The sequence below is a fragment of the Salminus brasiliensis genome, chromosome 5 (assembly GCF_030463535.1).
Source record: "Salminus brasiliensis chromosome 5, fSalBra1.hap2, whole genome shotgun sequence".
Lineage (NCBI taxonomy): Eukaryota > Metazoa > Chordata > Actinopteri > Characiformes > Bryconidae > Salminus > Salminus brasiliensis.
In genome coordinates, this window is record NC_132882.1 from 30986769 (window position 1) to 31002969 (window position 16201).

At 39.5% G+C, this 16201-nt stretch overlaps 1 protein-coding gene across 5 annotated transcripts; it reads left to right on the plus strand.

Annotated features, from left to right (window-relative positions):
• The first annotated feature begins 3204 nt into the window (after window positions 1-3204).
• LOC140555654 (testis-specific serine/threonine-protein kinase 6-like) lies at window positions 3205-7447 on the plus strand. Of its 5 annotated transcripts, none has more exons than XM_072678945.1 (7): window positions 3205-3399; window positions 3958-4804; window positions 4898-5005; window positions 5242-5372; window positions 5651-5791; window positions 5909-6112; window positions 6395-7447. In XM_072678945.1, the coding sequence occupies exons 2-6, from the start codon at window positions 3996-3998 to the stop codon at window positions 5968-5970; spliced, it is 1251 nt and encodes a 416-aa protein (XP_072535046.1). In that variant the 5' UTR covers window positions 3205-3399; window positions 3958-3995; the 3' UTR covers window positions 5971-6112; window positions 6395-7447. The 5 variants fall into 5 exon arrangements, with proteins under 5 accessions (XP_072535046.1, XP_072535047.1, XP_072535048.1 ...); XM_072678946.1 differs by having other exon boundaries at window positions 5912-6112; XM_072678947.1 differs by having other exon boundaries at window positions 5699-5791.
• The last annotated feature ends 8754 nt before the right edge of the window (window positions 7448-16201 follow it).

Here is a 16201-nt window from a genome sequence, read left to right on the forward strand (position 1 = left end):
ATCATTTTTAAGAAATTAAAAATAATTCTTCGGTCATCAATAAATATAATAACTCATAAATAATTCCTTCATGTGTTCACTCAGGTGGTCAGTGTGCACTTCAGTGGTCTGAGCTCTGTGAAATGAGCAACAGTTGCTGGAAAGTCACTTGACCTTTCCGTTCAAATAAAAGCCAGCTTGTAAAATCATGTATTCAGACAACAGAAGGAATTCACTATGGAAAATGATCATAGCGGCGGAATGAGGAAAACGTCAGGTTAAACTCGTTGGCTCGAGTGGCCTTTTAATATTACCCTTAGTGTTTTCTTATAACTACTGTTGATTCGATAATTTTACTGAAATCTCTGTATTTTAACTTTCAGCAGAATAATGTTAAATAAAAGCACTTTAGTCAACACAGATAGCACCATACATCACAGCAACGCACATAGTATACAGAAAAGAACAAATAGTCTCTGGATGGCTCTGGTCTACTTAATTTTACTGAAATCTCAGTAAAATTGAGCAGAATAATGTTTGCAAATGAAAGAACTTTAGTCCCTCTGCTTAATCCCTGCCTTCTCACTGCCACTACTGGTCTGCTTCTACCTCTGTCCACATGCAGACATTGGTCAAACTGGTTACTTTTTCATTTTATTCATGTATTTCTTATAATTGGCATGAAAATGAAAACGTAAAATGTAAAAGATGGTAAAAATAAAACTTGATAAATGTTTATGTATTAATATTCATTGTCAAATTTTCCTGATTTTTAGAGATATTTAACTCCCTCCTGCCCTCAGACATATACACTGCCATGGCCAACATCTTAGGCATACTTGAAGCCCCCTGGCATCCTAACCACAATGAAACCATGTTTTATACTAGGCGAATACACAAAATCAGTTGATTTCAGGCATTTTGGCTGTAATGCCTGTACTAAAAATAATTTATTATTACAATTTAATTATAATAAATATAAGAATTATAATATTATTTTTTTTTATTTGCCCATTCAAATGAACAGTAACAAATGACTTGTTTTTCTTCAGGCTTCCATGAGGATATATTTCATTTAGACAACACTGATACTTATTTAGAGAGATGCTGGATGATTGTCAGTGGAACTTCTCAAGACACACACAAACACAAATCATGCAGAAATCATTTAATGAAGCAAGCAAGTGAAATCACACGACTTCTCTGTGCAGCTTAAGACACATCATCAGTGATGTTGTTGGGATGGTGTAAGAATATGTAGTTTCTTCTGCCCTGTTCAAAGTTTTAAAAATCAATGAGCATTTTGTAATAATTGTAATAATAATAATAATAATAATAATATCAACTTAAGAACCAATTTGTGTTTTTATTACACTGACTTAATATCAGATGTTCAGCACTGATTACAATAAGGCCACTTATATGGTAAATTGCAGTTTAAGTGAAACTGGAATGATAATGACTGAATTAAAGGAGCAATATGAGAAAAAACAGAGACTGAATTATGTAAGGTAAGCTCCTGAAGCAGATTGCCATCACAGTACATATGTCTGCCAAATGGCAAAATAAAAACCAAATCCAGATTACTAAAATATACTAAAAGCAGATCAATTGTCTAAAATCCTGTTTAATTATTCAGTAATATTTATTGTTAGTCTAATACAAAATGTGGTTCCAGTTATTCAAAGACCTAAATAATTGAGTTGACATCAAATCCAAATCCATGTCTGAAATCCACTGATTTTGTGTATTCACCTAGTATAAAACATGGTGCCAGTGGCTGAAAGCTGTATATCTGTCTTCATAATGTCACTTTTATTAAAGATTTATGTGCCCTGATTAAGATTATGTTAATAAAGTATCAGTGCAAAACTGTATTTCCCAGCAACACTAAATACAGAATAATTTCTCCCTAATATCCGTTATTATTTATATTAATTTATTTGAGTTCATTTGAATAAGATTTCCAATTGATGTAAACACACTTTTTGTCTTAAACTAGTTTATAACTTTCAATTCAGAAAAAAAAAACTTAGGAGGGACTTTTATTTTGACAGAATTTCATTTGGGCATCTGGCCAAGTGTTGCTAGAATCACAATGTTAGTGTAAGGCTACAAGAAATAAATATTAAAAATTAATAAAGTGAAATGAAAACTTTAGGACTGTAGAAGACTTCCTGTGTAGTAGTTAGGGGTGTTGGACGCCCCCAAGTGGACGAAGAGGAGGGTGAACTACTTGGGGTTTCAGCTTTTAAGGGTCCGATTCACTATTTGCTGTAGCAGGGTCCCATCTGGCGTCCTTTAGGTGCCATTAATAGACATGATCTTCAGCTGCTGCAGGCGAACTTGTCATTTTTTGGAAAGCTACTCCAGAGAGAGAGTTCATCTGGGACCTTATTCCGATGAGGAAAACTAAACAGCTTTATTTGAACTGATGAGTGCAGCGATGTTAACAGTTAGCAGCTACCTCTGCTCCTCCCATCCTGTTCCTCCCCTCCCAAAGATCAGATCGTCATCAGCAGATAGTCAGCAGTAAGAGGATCGGATCGGGGTAAAAAACCTTGGTTGGGACATCCCTAATTATTTGCACATTAAACTTTTCTGAACGTTTCTCAAATGATCAAATGATTCAGTATGATATTCTGTTGTTTATCTAGTTTTTAGACTAATAAAATATTTCCAGTAACCTGGAACTATAAACCATGACAATAATGAAACTTTTCATTTATAAAAAAAAAATAATACTTACAAACTGTCTTTCTAAACCTATGTGAGGAAAATGGGGTTTGTGGGTTCATGCTTTTACCCTGTAACACTAAATACCAGCAGAATAAATAACAAAAAACACAAATACAATAAAAACACTATTATATTATAATGCAAAATGAACACAAATACAGTAAAACACTGTATATTATTAAAATGTAAAATAAATGAAATTAAATCAAATAATAAAAAAATTAATAAAATAAGTATTCAGTAACAGAACATCCTGAGGGGGACAAATACTTTTTCACAGCACTGTGTGTGTGTATACAGTCATATACAGTGAGTGACGTCAGAGGGGACACAGCTGTGCTCCTCATAGCTCTTTACACTGAGATGGAAAACTGACCTCGGACAACCCCGAGTCTCCGCACCATTGTGACGTCACAGAACCCCATACAAAAGGCGCGCGGTTCTCCCTCATTGGCTCAGTTAGGATTCGGCGGCTCACGAGGCCGTTGTTTCTTACAGTGACGTCAAAATTGACTACGTTTGTCTGACGCTCTTATCTAGAGCACATTCTAATACGACCAGGTTCTAGATCTACTTATCCAGAACCATTTCAGTTAGAACCAGAGACACAGGTTCTAAATCTACCTATCTAGAACCACAGACAGTGGTTCTACACCTGCTGCTTCGTAAACACAGGAGAAGGTAAGCGCCATTTATTACTGATGAACACAACACAGAACCGCTCGAGCCAGAAGTTCAGTGCGACCTGACGTCACTCTATCTAGCTAGTTATGCCTGCGTGCGCGTGAGTGTGTGTGTGTGAGAGAGAGAGAGAGAGAGAGAGAGAGAGAGAGAGAGAGAGAGATCAAACACAGCTGGGTTTAAAGCGCGAGGCGTTGGTCTTCACTTGAAACGCTCGTGTTTTCTGAGCTCGAGCTCCTTCATCAGAGACTGAACTCAAGTTCAGTTGAGACTCTGATCAGAACCGCTTCTCTCACTGTCTGTTAAAGCAGGAGAACAGATGATCAAATATGAGTGATTTATTCACTCTGCAGGGATTTGATAGACTTCTAATTGTCCAATCACTGTGAGACATGAACGCTGTGTCCTTTATAAGACCCTATCATGAGATTTAGGCCTCTGGGGGGCGCTGTTCGTCCAAATCACACCTCTAGTAGAGACAAATTGCTGAAACTTGTATTAGAAGTGCTTTTAAGATCCAAACCTAATCAAGACTAAATGATCTGTCTATTCCAACAGGAGCAACAGCATCTCCACCTTCCATCTACGAGCAAAGCATGAAGACCAGCAAAGAACTGAAGAGCTTGGGCTTCAAGCTGATTCGTGAACTCGGAGAAGGGAGTTTTGGAAAGGTTGTACTGGCCTCATCTACACAGCAGCGCAAAGATGTGGCCATTAAAATAATAGAACCCAAGCAGCATTCACGCGAGTACCGCTCTAAGTTTCTGCGTCGGGAACTTGAGATCCTTAAAACGCTACGCCACCCTCACATCATTGAAGTGCATGAGATTATGGTGAGGCAAGGACAGGTGCTCATCGTGATGGAGGCTGCTGCTACAGACCTAATGAGCAAGATTCAGGAGCTCCACCGTATCCCCATCCACCAGGCCAAAACCTGGTTCTCCCAGCTCCTCAGTGCCGTGGTGTATCTGCACCAGAGGGACATTGTCCATCGAGACCTGAAATGTGACAATGTGCTGCTGACCGCTGATGACCAGGTCAAACTGACAGACTTTAGCTTTGTACGCATTTATAAAGGCATCAGTAAAAGTAGGACGTTTTGCTGCACTGTCTCCTACGCTGCACCCGAGGTGCTTATGGGTCTGCCTTATGACCCAAAGAAAAATGATGTGTGGAGCCTGGGTGTCATTCTCTACATCATGGTTACCGGGTTCATGCCTTTCAAAACCACGAGTAAGCGCTACATGGTATATGAGCAGCGCAAAGCCTTAGTCTTTCCAGATCAGGCCACAGTGGAGGAGCCCTGTCGCATGTTCATCACTCATCTGCTGCAGTTCGATCCCAGCACTCGGCCTTCAGCGACAGAGGTGGAACAGCACCCTTGGATGCAGCCGAGGCAGGAGAGGTAAGTATCAAGTTACAGGTTTACAACCCTATAAACTGCATGCTGAAATATACATTTTCCATATAATTAACATTATTTACTTTCTTTTGAAAGCTCTCCGGGGGACAACGTGTTTGGAGCTCCTAATAACGGACGTGATGGATGCAGTGACATCGTACAGCAGCAGCTCACTGCTGTAGCAGATTCGGAGGAAAACAGCCGGTATGTTTATTTATTTACACTGTTTTAAGATTAATTTACTAGTGATTTATTTGCTGTACACTGGCACTAGTGCTACAGACTTGGTGTATTGTTCTTATTATGCTCTGATAAAGGTCACTCAACGTGAAGAGCTGTTCTGTAAATAAGTAAATCGGTCATTTACAGTATTTGTTCATTAAAATATCAACATCATCAAACATTACTTATGCTCCACATTTCTTCTGTACCTTCTCCAGAGTTATAGGCAGGTTTCTTGTGGTAGCTGTTAGGGAGGAGCTTGAGGGAGGCAGTGGAGGAAATTGTCATGATGACATCAACCCACTCCAGCCTACAGAGGAAGAGCTTCAGTCTTCCTCATTGAGCAGAGGTAAAGAGGTGCTGCACTGTCAATGCTCTAATTGCGAGTCTCCTCAGCCGGCAGACGAGAGCAGTAGAGCTGCTGCAGGTCCAACTTGCAGAAGTGTAGAGGCTGAGGGGGAGGAGGACGGCTGCCTATGCTGTGGCCCAGTTTGTGCTGCAGTTAAAAGGGCAGCTAAGGCTTATGTTGTAGCGCCAGTTCTCAGAGTATCCCGTTCACTTGGAGCGAGGGTGAAGAGGTTTTTCCCACGGAACTCTGTGGTGCACAATGTCCCCTCTTCCTCCCAGCAGGACGCTCCTCATACTGCAGAAGCTCCTGCTTGTTCGTCTTCCCAGGAGAGAAACGTCCCGCTCCCTGGGCCGGCGGTGGAGGCAGTGCTCCCACAGTCCACAAAGAAGCAGAGAGGCAGGAGGTTCCCCAAGTTGAAGGTATGTGAGTCGAGAGGTGTGTGATCTTCACAGCCTCAAATGTTCCACCATAAAATCCATTTAAATATTAGTCAGAAACGTTTCAGTGGTTTAATCTGTGTCATTGTGTCTCTCCAGCAGATCCTGAAAAAGTCAAAGAGGGTGCACCCTTTGTAGCCCTCTATCATGGCTCAGGGTGATGACTGGGGACTGGCTGGATTCGGTTCTGAAGGGAAAGTCCAGCTCCATGGGCCAGTGGTGGAGCAGGAACCTGTGCTCCCACAGCCCACAGTGATGCAGGAAACCCCCTTCAGATCATCCAAACTGAGATTCAACTTGAAGGTATGTGACATTTCCTCTTATTGACCATCGATGTGAGCTTCAGTTTAAAAATGCAGTCAGTGAGAAAGCTCTATACTCACGGTGATCGAATACTCAGTCATTTTTATGATCAGTGCTGCGATATTTTCAGTTCTGCTCCAATACTTCTGCAGCATCCTGTTCAATATGTACACATAAAGCCCTGCTATTGGGGGACATTTGTAATAGTGCCTCCTGCAGCTTGTTTGGTGAAGTGTATAAAGTGTATAACCTGTGTGATCATGTGTGTGTTTTCTGTTGCAGGAAGAGAACTGGCTGAGATCCAAACTAGAGAAGAGAGTTTTCATCCCTTTCATCACAACTCGTCCACAGAGAAGCTCTCAACTAATCAATTAATCAGTTTCTCATTAATACACACACTAATGCTGAGCAGTGCTCTTCATTTCTACACTTACTTTAGACTTTTTAAAACCCCTCCTTAATGTTTCATCTGTTCCAAAGAAGCGTAAAGTTTATATTATTACTATCATGTTGTTCAGGAAAAGATCAGGAGCGGAGCCTGGGAGGAGCGGAGCCAGGAGGAGTCAGAGTGCAGGAGCGGAGCCAGGAGGAGTCCGAGTGAAGGAGCGGAGCCAGGAGGAGTCCGAGTGAAGGAGCGGAGCCAGGAGGAGTCCGAGTGAAGGAGCGGAGCCAGGAGGAGTCCGAGTGAAGGAGGGAGCCAGGAGGAGTCCGAGTGAAGGAGGGAGCCAGGAGGAGTCCGAGTGAAGGAGCGGAGCCAGGAGGAGTCAGAGTGAAGGAGCGGAGCCAGGAGGAGTCCGAGTGAAGGTGCGGAGCCAGGAGGAGTCCGAGTGAAGGAGCGGAGCCAGGAGGAGTCCGAGTGCAGGAGCGGAGCCAGGAGGAGTCCGAGTGAAGGAGCGGAGCCAGGAGGAGTCCGAGTGAAGGAGCAGAGCCAGGAGGAGTTAGAGTGAAGGAGGGAGCCAGGAGGAGTCAGAGTGAAGGTGCGGAGCCAGGAGGAGTCAGAGTGCAGGAGCGGAGCCAGGAGGAGTCCGAGTGAAGGAGCGGAGCCAGGAGGAGTCCGAGTGAAGGAGCGGAGCCAGGAGGAGTCCGAGTGAAGGAGGGAGCCAGGAGGAGTCCGAGTGAAGGAGCGGAGCCAGGAGGAGTCAGAGTGAAGGAGCGGAGCCAGGAGGAGTCCGAGTGAAGGTGCGGAGCCAGGAGGAGTCCGAGTGAAGGAGCGGAGCCAGGAGGAGTCCGAGTGAAGGAGGGAGCCAGGATGAGGGAACCAGCATGAAGGATCTGGACAGAGTTTGCGTGTTGGTCTTCCAGCATGAATAAAGAGCGGTTCTGCATTACTGATGTTCTGGACGTTTCTTTTTTCTACTCAAAGTAAAATCTAGGTAACACTGAGTCTGAGCTCTGAGGAGAAAACTCTCATTAGTCCAGCTTCTTAAAAAAGCTTCTGTGTAGGACCTTTACTTCAAAGGTTCTTTATGGGTCCTTAACTGGTTTCTCCAAGAAACAAAACCGAATGGTTCTTCAGAATCAGATGGTTCTTCTGGTTAAATCTGTTCTCTGTTCGTTGTTTTAAGGAAGACTAGGCTGTTCTGTTCAACTCTGAGTCTTTTACCACAGTGGCGTCTCTTTTGTACAGAACTGAATTGTGGGCATCTTTACTGCGACTGCATCCTAAATAAAACTGTTCAGACTGAACATGATCTTATACAGGACTGTAAATGTGACTGATGGGAAATCAGCTTATTTTTGGTGTATTTTAACTGCTCTCTGAAATATTATCAACACTGCTGAGGTAAATTTATTATTATTAGCACTGCTGAGGTAAATTTATTATTATTAGCACTGCTGAGGTAAATTTTATTATTAGCACTGCTAAGGTAAATGTATTATTATTAGCACTGCTGAGGTAAATTTTATTATTAGCACTGCTAAGGTAAATGTATTATTATTAGCACTGCTGAGGTAAATTTAGGATTAGCTCTGCTGAGGTAAATTTATTATTATTAGCACTGCTGAGATAAATTTAGGATTAGCTCTGCTGAGATAAATTTATTATTATTAGCACTGCTGAGGTAAATGTATTATTATTAGCACTGCTGAGGTAAATTTATTATTATTAGCACTGCTGAGGTAAATTTGAGATTAGCACTGCTGAGGTAAATTTATTATTATTAGCACTGCTGAGGTAAATTTGAGATTAGCACTGCTGAGGTAAATTTATTATTATTAGCACTGCTGAGGTAAATTTGAGATTAGCACTGCTGAGGTAAATTTATTATTATTAGCACTGCTGAGATAAATTTAGGATTAGCTCTGCTGAGATAAATTTATTATTATTAGCACTGCTGAGGTAAATGTATTATTATTAGCACTGCTGAGGTAAATTTATTATTATTAGCACTGCTGAGGTAAATTTGAGATTAGCACTGCTGAGGTAAATTTATTATTATTAGCACTGCTGAGGTAAATTTGAGATTAGCACTGCTGAGGTAAATTTATTATTATTAGCACTGCTGAGGTAAATTTGAGATTAGCACTGCTGAGGTAAATTTATTATTATTAGCACTGCTGAGGTACATTTATTATTATTAGCACTGCTGAGGTACATTTATTATTATTAGCACTGCTGAGATAAATTTATTATTATTAGCACTGCTGAGGTAAATGTATTATTATTAGCACTGCTGAGGTAAATTTATTATTATTAGCACTGCTGAGGTAAATTTATCATTATTAGCACTGCTGAGGTAAATTTGAGATTAGCACTGCTGAGGTAAATTTATTATTATTAGCACTGCTGAGGTACATTTATTATTATTAGCACTGCTGAGGTACATTTATTATTATTAGCACTGCTGAGATAAATTTATTATTATTAGCACTGCTGAGGTAAATGTATTATTATTAGCACTGCTGAGGTAAATTTATTATTATTAGCACTGCTGAGGTAAATTTATTATTATTAGCACTGCTGAGGTAAATTTGAGATTAGCATTGCTGAGGTAAATTTATTATTATTAGCACTGCTGAGGTAAATTTATTATTATTAGCTCTGCTGAGGTAAATTTATTATTATTAGCACTGCTGAGGTTAATTTATTATTATTAGCTCTGCTGAGGTAAATTTGAGATTAGCACTGCTGAGGTAAATTTGAGATTAGCACTGCTGAGGTAAATTTATTATTATTAGCACTGCTGAGGTAAATTTGAGATTAGCTCTGCTGAGGTAAATTTATTATTATTAGCACTGCTGAGGTAAATTTGAGATTAGCACTGCTGAGGTAAATTTATTATTATTAGCACTGCTGAGGTTAATTTATTATTATTAGCTCTGCTGAGGTAAATTTGAGATTAGCACTGCTGAGGTAAATTTGAGATTAGCACTGCTGAGGTAAATTTGAGATTAGCACTGCTGAGGTAAATTTATTATTATTAGCACTGCTGAGGTTAATTTATTATTATTAGCACTGCTGAGGTAAATTTGAGATTAGCTCTGCTGAGGTAAATTTATTATTATTAGCACTGCTGAGGTAAATTTGAGATTAGCACTGCTGAGGTAAATTTATTATTATTAGCACTGCTGAGGTAAATTTATTATTATTAGCACTGCTGAGGTAAATTTATTATTAACACTGCTGAGGTAAATTTATTATTAACACTGCTGAGGTAAATTTATTATTATTAGCACTGCTGAGATAAATTTATTATTATTAGCACTGCTGAGGTAAATTTATGATTAACACTGCTGAGGTAAATTTATTATTATTAACACTGCTGAGGTAAATTTGAGATTAGCACTGCTGAGGTAAATTTATTATTAACACTGCTGAGGTAAATTTATTATTATTAGCACTGCTGAGGTAAATTTATTATTATTAGCACTGCTGAGGTAAATTTATGATTAACACTGCTGAGGTAAATTTATTATTATTAGCACTGCTGAGGTAAATTTATGATTAACACTGCAGAGGTAAATTTAGGATTAGCTCTGCTGAGGTAAATTTATTATTAACACTGCTGAGGTAAATTTATTATTAGCTCTGCTGAGGTAAATTTATTATTAACACTGCTGAGGTAAATTTATTATTAGCACTGCTGAGGTAAATTTATGATTAACACTGCTGAGGTAAATTTAGGATTAACACTGCTGAGGTAAATTTATTATTAACACTGCTGAGGTAAATTTATTATTAACACTGCTGAGGTAAATTTATTATTAGCTCTGCTGAGGTAAATTTATTATTAGCTCTGCTGAGGTTAATTTAGGATTAGCTCTGCTGAGGTAAATTTAGGATTAACACTGCTGAGGTAAATTTGAGATTAGCTCTGCTGAGGTTAATTTAGGATTAGCTCTGCTGAGGTAAATTTAGGATTAACACTGCTGAGGTAAATTTGAGATTAGCTCTGCTGAGGTTAATTTAGGATTAGCTCTGCTGAGGTAAATTTGAGATTAGCTCTGCTGAGGTAAATTTATTATTAGCTCTGCTGAGGTAAATTTATTATTAGCTCTGCTGAGGTAAATTTATTATTAACACTGCTGAGGTAAATTTATTATTAGCTCTGCTGAGGTAAATTTAGGATTAGCTCTGCTGAGGTAAATTTAGGATTAGCTCTGCTGAGGTAAATTTATTATTATTAGCACTGCTGAGGTAAATGTATTATTATTAGCACTGCTGAGGTAAATTTATTATTATTAGCACTGCTGAGGTAAATTTAGGATTAGCACTGCTGAGGTAAATTTAGGATTAGCTCTGCTGAGGTAAATTTATTATTAGCACTGCTGAGGTAAATTTATTATTATTAGCACTGCTGAGGTAAATTTATTATTATTAGCACTGCTGAGATAAATTTATTATTATTAGCACTGCTGAGGTACATTTATTATTAGCACTGTTGAGGTAAATTTAGGATTAGCTCTGCTGATATAACTGAAGAACATGTGTGTTTACCTCAGAGTCTCCAAAAATCTCCAAGAACAACAGAAATAAATCGCTAGATTTGTCACTAGTCGCTTTTTAAAAATAAGAGTCTCTAGAGGAGTCTGAAAAGTCGCCAGGTTGTCAACACTGGCCGTGAGCCCCGTCCCACAACACACCCAGAGCTCAGTCTGACAGTCAGAGCAGACCGTCACCGCTCCACGACCACACTGCAAATGAACTGCGCATGCCCAAAGCCGCCGCTGACCCCGCCCCCTATTTACAGAGTCTTCAGAGAGAGACGAAGCTAAACCACTGTATTTAACTAACACAGTCTCAGACCCTCACTCACCTCAACACTAAACTAAACCACTGTATTTAACTAACACAGTCTCAGTCCCTCACTCACCTCAACACTAAACTAAACCACTGTATTTAACTAACACAGTCTCAGACCCTCACTCACCTCAACACTAAAATAAACCACTGTATTTAACTAACACAATCTCAGACCCTCACTCACCTCAACACTAAAATAAACCACTGTATTTAACTAACACAATCTCAGACCCTCTCTCACCTCAACACTAAACTAAACCACTGTATTTAACTAACACAGTCTCAGACCCTCACTCACCTCAACACTAAAATAAACCACTGTATTTAACTAACACAGTCTCAGACCCTCACTCACCTCAACACTAAACTAAACCACTGTATTTAACTAACACAGTCTCAGTCCCTCACTCACCTCAACACTAAACTAAACCACTGTATTTAACTAACACAGTCTCAGACCCTCACTCACCTCAACACTAAAATAAACCACTGTATTTAACTAACACAGTCTCAGACCCTCACTCACCTCAACACTAAACTAAACCACTGTATTTAACTAACACAGTCTCAGTCCCTCACTCACCTCAACACTAAACTAAACCACTGTATTTAACTAACACAGTCTCAGACCCTCACTCACCTCAACACTAAACTAAACCACTGTATTTAACTAACACAGTCTCAGTCCCTCACTCACCTCAACACTAAACTAAACCACTGTATTTAACTAACAGTCTCAGTCCCTCACTCACCTCAACACTAAAATAAACCACTGTATTTAACTAACACAGTCTCAGTCCCTCACTCACCTCAACACTAAAATAAACCACTGTATTTAACTAACACAGTCTCAGTCCCTCACTCACCTCAACACTAAAATAAACCACTGTATTTAACTAACACAGTCTCAGACCCTCACTCACCTCAACACTAAACTAAACCACTGTATTTAACTAACACAGTCTCAGACCCTCACTCACCTCAACACTAAAATAAACCACTGTATTTAACTAACACAGTCTCAGTCCCTCACTCACCTCAACACTAAAATAAACCACTGTATTTAACTAACACAGTCTCAGTCCCTCACTCACCTCAACACTAAAATAAACCACTGTATTTAACTAACACAGTCTCAGTTCCTCACTCACCTCAACACTAAAATAAACCACAGGATTAAAGTAACACAGTCTCAGTCCCTCACTCACCTCAACACTAAACTAAACCACTGTATTTAACTAACACAGTCTCAGTCCCTCACTCACCTCAACACTAAACTAAACCACTGTATTTAACTAACACAGTCTCAGACCCTCACTCACCTCAACACTAAACTAAACCACTGTATTTAACTAACACAGTCTCAGTCCCTCACTCACCTCAACACTAAACTAAACCACTGTATTTAACTAACACAGTCTCAGACCCTCACTCACCTCAACACTAAAATAAACCACTGTATTTAACTAACACAGTCTCAGTCCCTCTCTCACCTCAACACTAAAATAAACCACTGTATTTAACTAACACAGTCTCAGTCCCTCACTCACCTCAACACTAAAATAAACCACTGTATTTAACTAACACAGTCTCAGACCCTCACTCACCTCAACACTAAACTAAACCACTGTATTTAACTAACACAGTCTCAGACCCTCACTCACCTCAACACTAAACTAAACCACTGTATTTAACTAACACAGTCTCAGACCCTCACTCACCTCAACACTAAACTAAACCACTGTATTTAACTAACAGTCTCAGACCCTCACTCACCTCAACACTAAACTAAACCACTGTATTTAACTAACACAGTCTCAGACCCTCACTCACCTCAACACTAAAATAAACCACTGTATTTAACTAATACAGTCTCAGTCCCTCTCTCACCTCAACACTAAAATAAACCACTGTATTTAACTAACACAGTCTCAGTCCCTCACTCACCTCAACACTAAACTAAACCACTGTATTTAACTAACACAGTCTCAGACCCTCACTCACCTCAACACTAAACTAAACCACTGTATTTAACTAACACAGTCTCAGACCCTCACTCACCTCAACACTAAACTAAACCACTGTATTTAACTAACAGTCTCAGACCCTCACTCACCTCAACACTAAACTAAACCACTGTATTTAACTAACACAGTCTCAGTCCCTCACTCACCTCAACACTAAAATAAACCACTGTATTTAACTAACACAGTCTCAGTCCCTCTCTCACCTCAACACTAAACTAAACCACTGTATTTAACTAACACAGTCTCAGTCCCTCACTCACCTCAACACTAAAATAAACCACTGTATTTAACTAACACAGTCTCAGACCCTCACTCACCTCAACACTAAAATAAACCACTGTATTTAACTAACACAGTCTCAGTCCCTCACTCACCTCAACACTAAACTAAACCACTGTATTTATCTAACACAGTCTCAGTCCCTCTCTCACCTCAACACTAAAATAAACCACTGTATTTAACTAACACAGTCTCAGACCCTCACTCACCTCAACACTAAACTAAACCACTGTATTTAACTAACACAGTCTCAGTCCCTCTCTCACCTCAACACTAAACTAAACCACTGTATTTAACTAACACAGTCTCTGTCCCTCACTCACCTCAACACTAAACTAAACCACTGTATTTAACTAACACAATCTCAGACCCTCACTCACCTCAACACTAAAATAAACCACTGTATTTAACTAACACAATCTCAGACCCTCTCTCACCTCAACACTAAACTAAACCACTGTATTTAACTAACACAGTCTCTGTCCCTCACTCACCTCAACACTAAACTAAACCACTGTATTTAACTAACACAGTCTCAGTCCCTCTCTCACCTCAACACTAAACTAAACCACTGTATTTAACTAACACAGTCTCTGTCCCTCACTCACCTCAACACTAAACTAAACCACTGTATTTAACTAACACAGTCTCAGTCCCTCACTCACCTCAACACTAAACTAAACCACTGTATTTAACTAACACAGTCTCAGACCCTCACTCACCTCAACACTAAAATAAACCACTGTATTTAACTAACACAGTCTCAGTCCCTCACTCACCTCAACACTAAAATAAACCACTGTATTTAACTAACACAGTCTCAGACCCTCACTCACCTCAACACTAAAATAAACCACTGTATTTAACTAACACAGTCTCAGTCCCTCACTCACCTCAACACTAAACTAAACCACTGTATTTATCTAACACAGTCTCAGTCCCTCTCTCACCTCAACACTAAACTAAACCACTGTATTTAACTAACACAGTCTCTGTCCCTCACTCACCTCAACACTAAACTAAACCACTGTATTTAACTAACACAATCTCAGACCCTCACTCACCTCAACACTAAAATAAACCACTGTATTTAACTAACACAGTCTCTGTCCCTCACTCACCTCAACACTAAACTAAACCACTGTATTTAACTAACACAGTCTCTGTCCCTCTCTCACCTCAACACTAAACTAAACCACTGTATTTAACTAACACAGTCTCAGACCCTCACTCACCTCAACACTAAACCACTGTATTTAACTAACACAGTCTCAGTCCCTCACTCACCTCAACACTAAACTAAACCACTGTATTTAACTAACACAGTCTCTGTCCCTCACTCACCTCAACACTAAACTAAACCACTGTATTTAACTAACACAGTCTCAGTCCCTCACTCACCTCAACACTAAACTAAACCACTGTATTTAACTAACACAGTCTCTGTCCCTCACTCACCTCAACACTAAACTAAACCACTGTATTTAACTAACACAGTCTCTGTCCCTCACTCACCTCAACACTAAACTAAACCACTGTATTTAACTAACACAGTCTCTCACCCTCACTCACCTCAACACTAAAATAAATCTAATAAATCAAATAAAGAAAACTAAGTAACTTTGACAATCTGTCTCTTGGATACTGTCTCTAATAAAGGAGGATAAAGGAGGAGAGTGGAGCATAGAGGAGCAGTTTCACCCCACATAACAGTTTGATTCAATTTGATATGCTAACATTTAAAAACTCAGGACAGAATTGATTAATGTAAAAAATATTTGTGTAATGTGGGTCTAGATAAAGCGTTAAAGTAAAAGTTATTTAGAGAAGTGACGGCCTATTTCAAAGGCAAAAAAAGAAAAAAAGAATCAACAGAAGTTTATTTATTCAGAGTTGATTTGTACATACAGTGTATGTTGTACTGTTGCAGTGAATCCTGCCTTTATGTAAACCTTGATAGTTTATCTAATGTTTACTTTACTTTTTCAGGTCCCTCCTTTCCCAACACTGTCGACTGTCGTCATGGAGTGCACCATCAGTAATCCTCTGGACGGTGCTACTGTCAGTGTGAAAATGGATGGCTATGACATGCTGGAAGAAGACGGAGGGAATGAAATCTCACTTGCACTTGGCCTTGTCTTTTCCCTGTATCGCCTCTACCAGGTTCAATATCCACAAAACGTACGTGAGACTTTGGCTTTCCTGGAGGTCTTTATTTTCAAGCTTGGCCATCCTGTGCCCATTGCTGTTCAGAGGGTGTTCTGTAACTAGCACTGGAGGATATTACACAGCGTTACTGTGGATCAGTTTTGGCTGCATTTGTAAACATCATCCATTAGTTAACATCAGCATGTACCATTAACTACATTAAGTAGGTCTTTTACATTGAGACTGTCCCACAATGATGCTGATGCTAAGTTTAGTCAATGATTCAGATTTCAGAGAGCAGTTAAAATACACCAAAAATAAGCTGATTTCCCATCAGTCACATTTACAGTCCTGTATAAGATCATGTTCAGTCTGAACAGTTTTATTTAG

Coding starts and splice junctions, on each gene's coding strand:
- LOC140555654 (XM_072678943.1), top strand. CDS start 3,996: ATGAAGACCAGCAAAGAACTGAAGAGCTTGGGCTTCAAGCTGATTCGT. Junction 4,805..4,897: donor ATGCAGCCGAGGCAGGAGAG/GTAAGTATCAAG, acceptor TTCTTTTGAAAG/CTCTCCGGGGGACAACGTGT. Junction 5,006..5,241: donor GATTCGGAGGAAAACAGCCG/GTATGTTTATTT, acceptor TACCTTCTCCAG/AGTTATAGGCAGGTTTCTTG.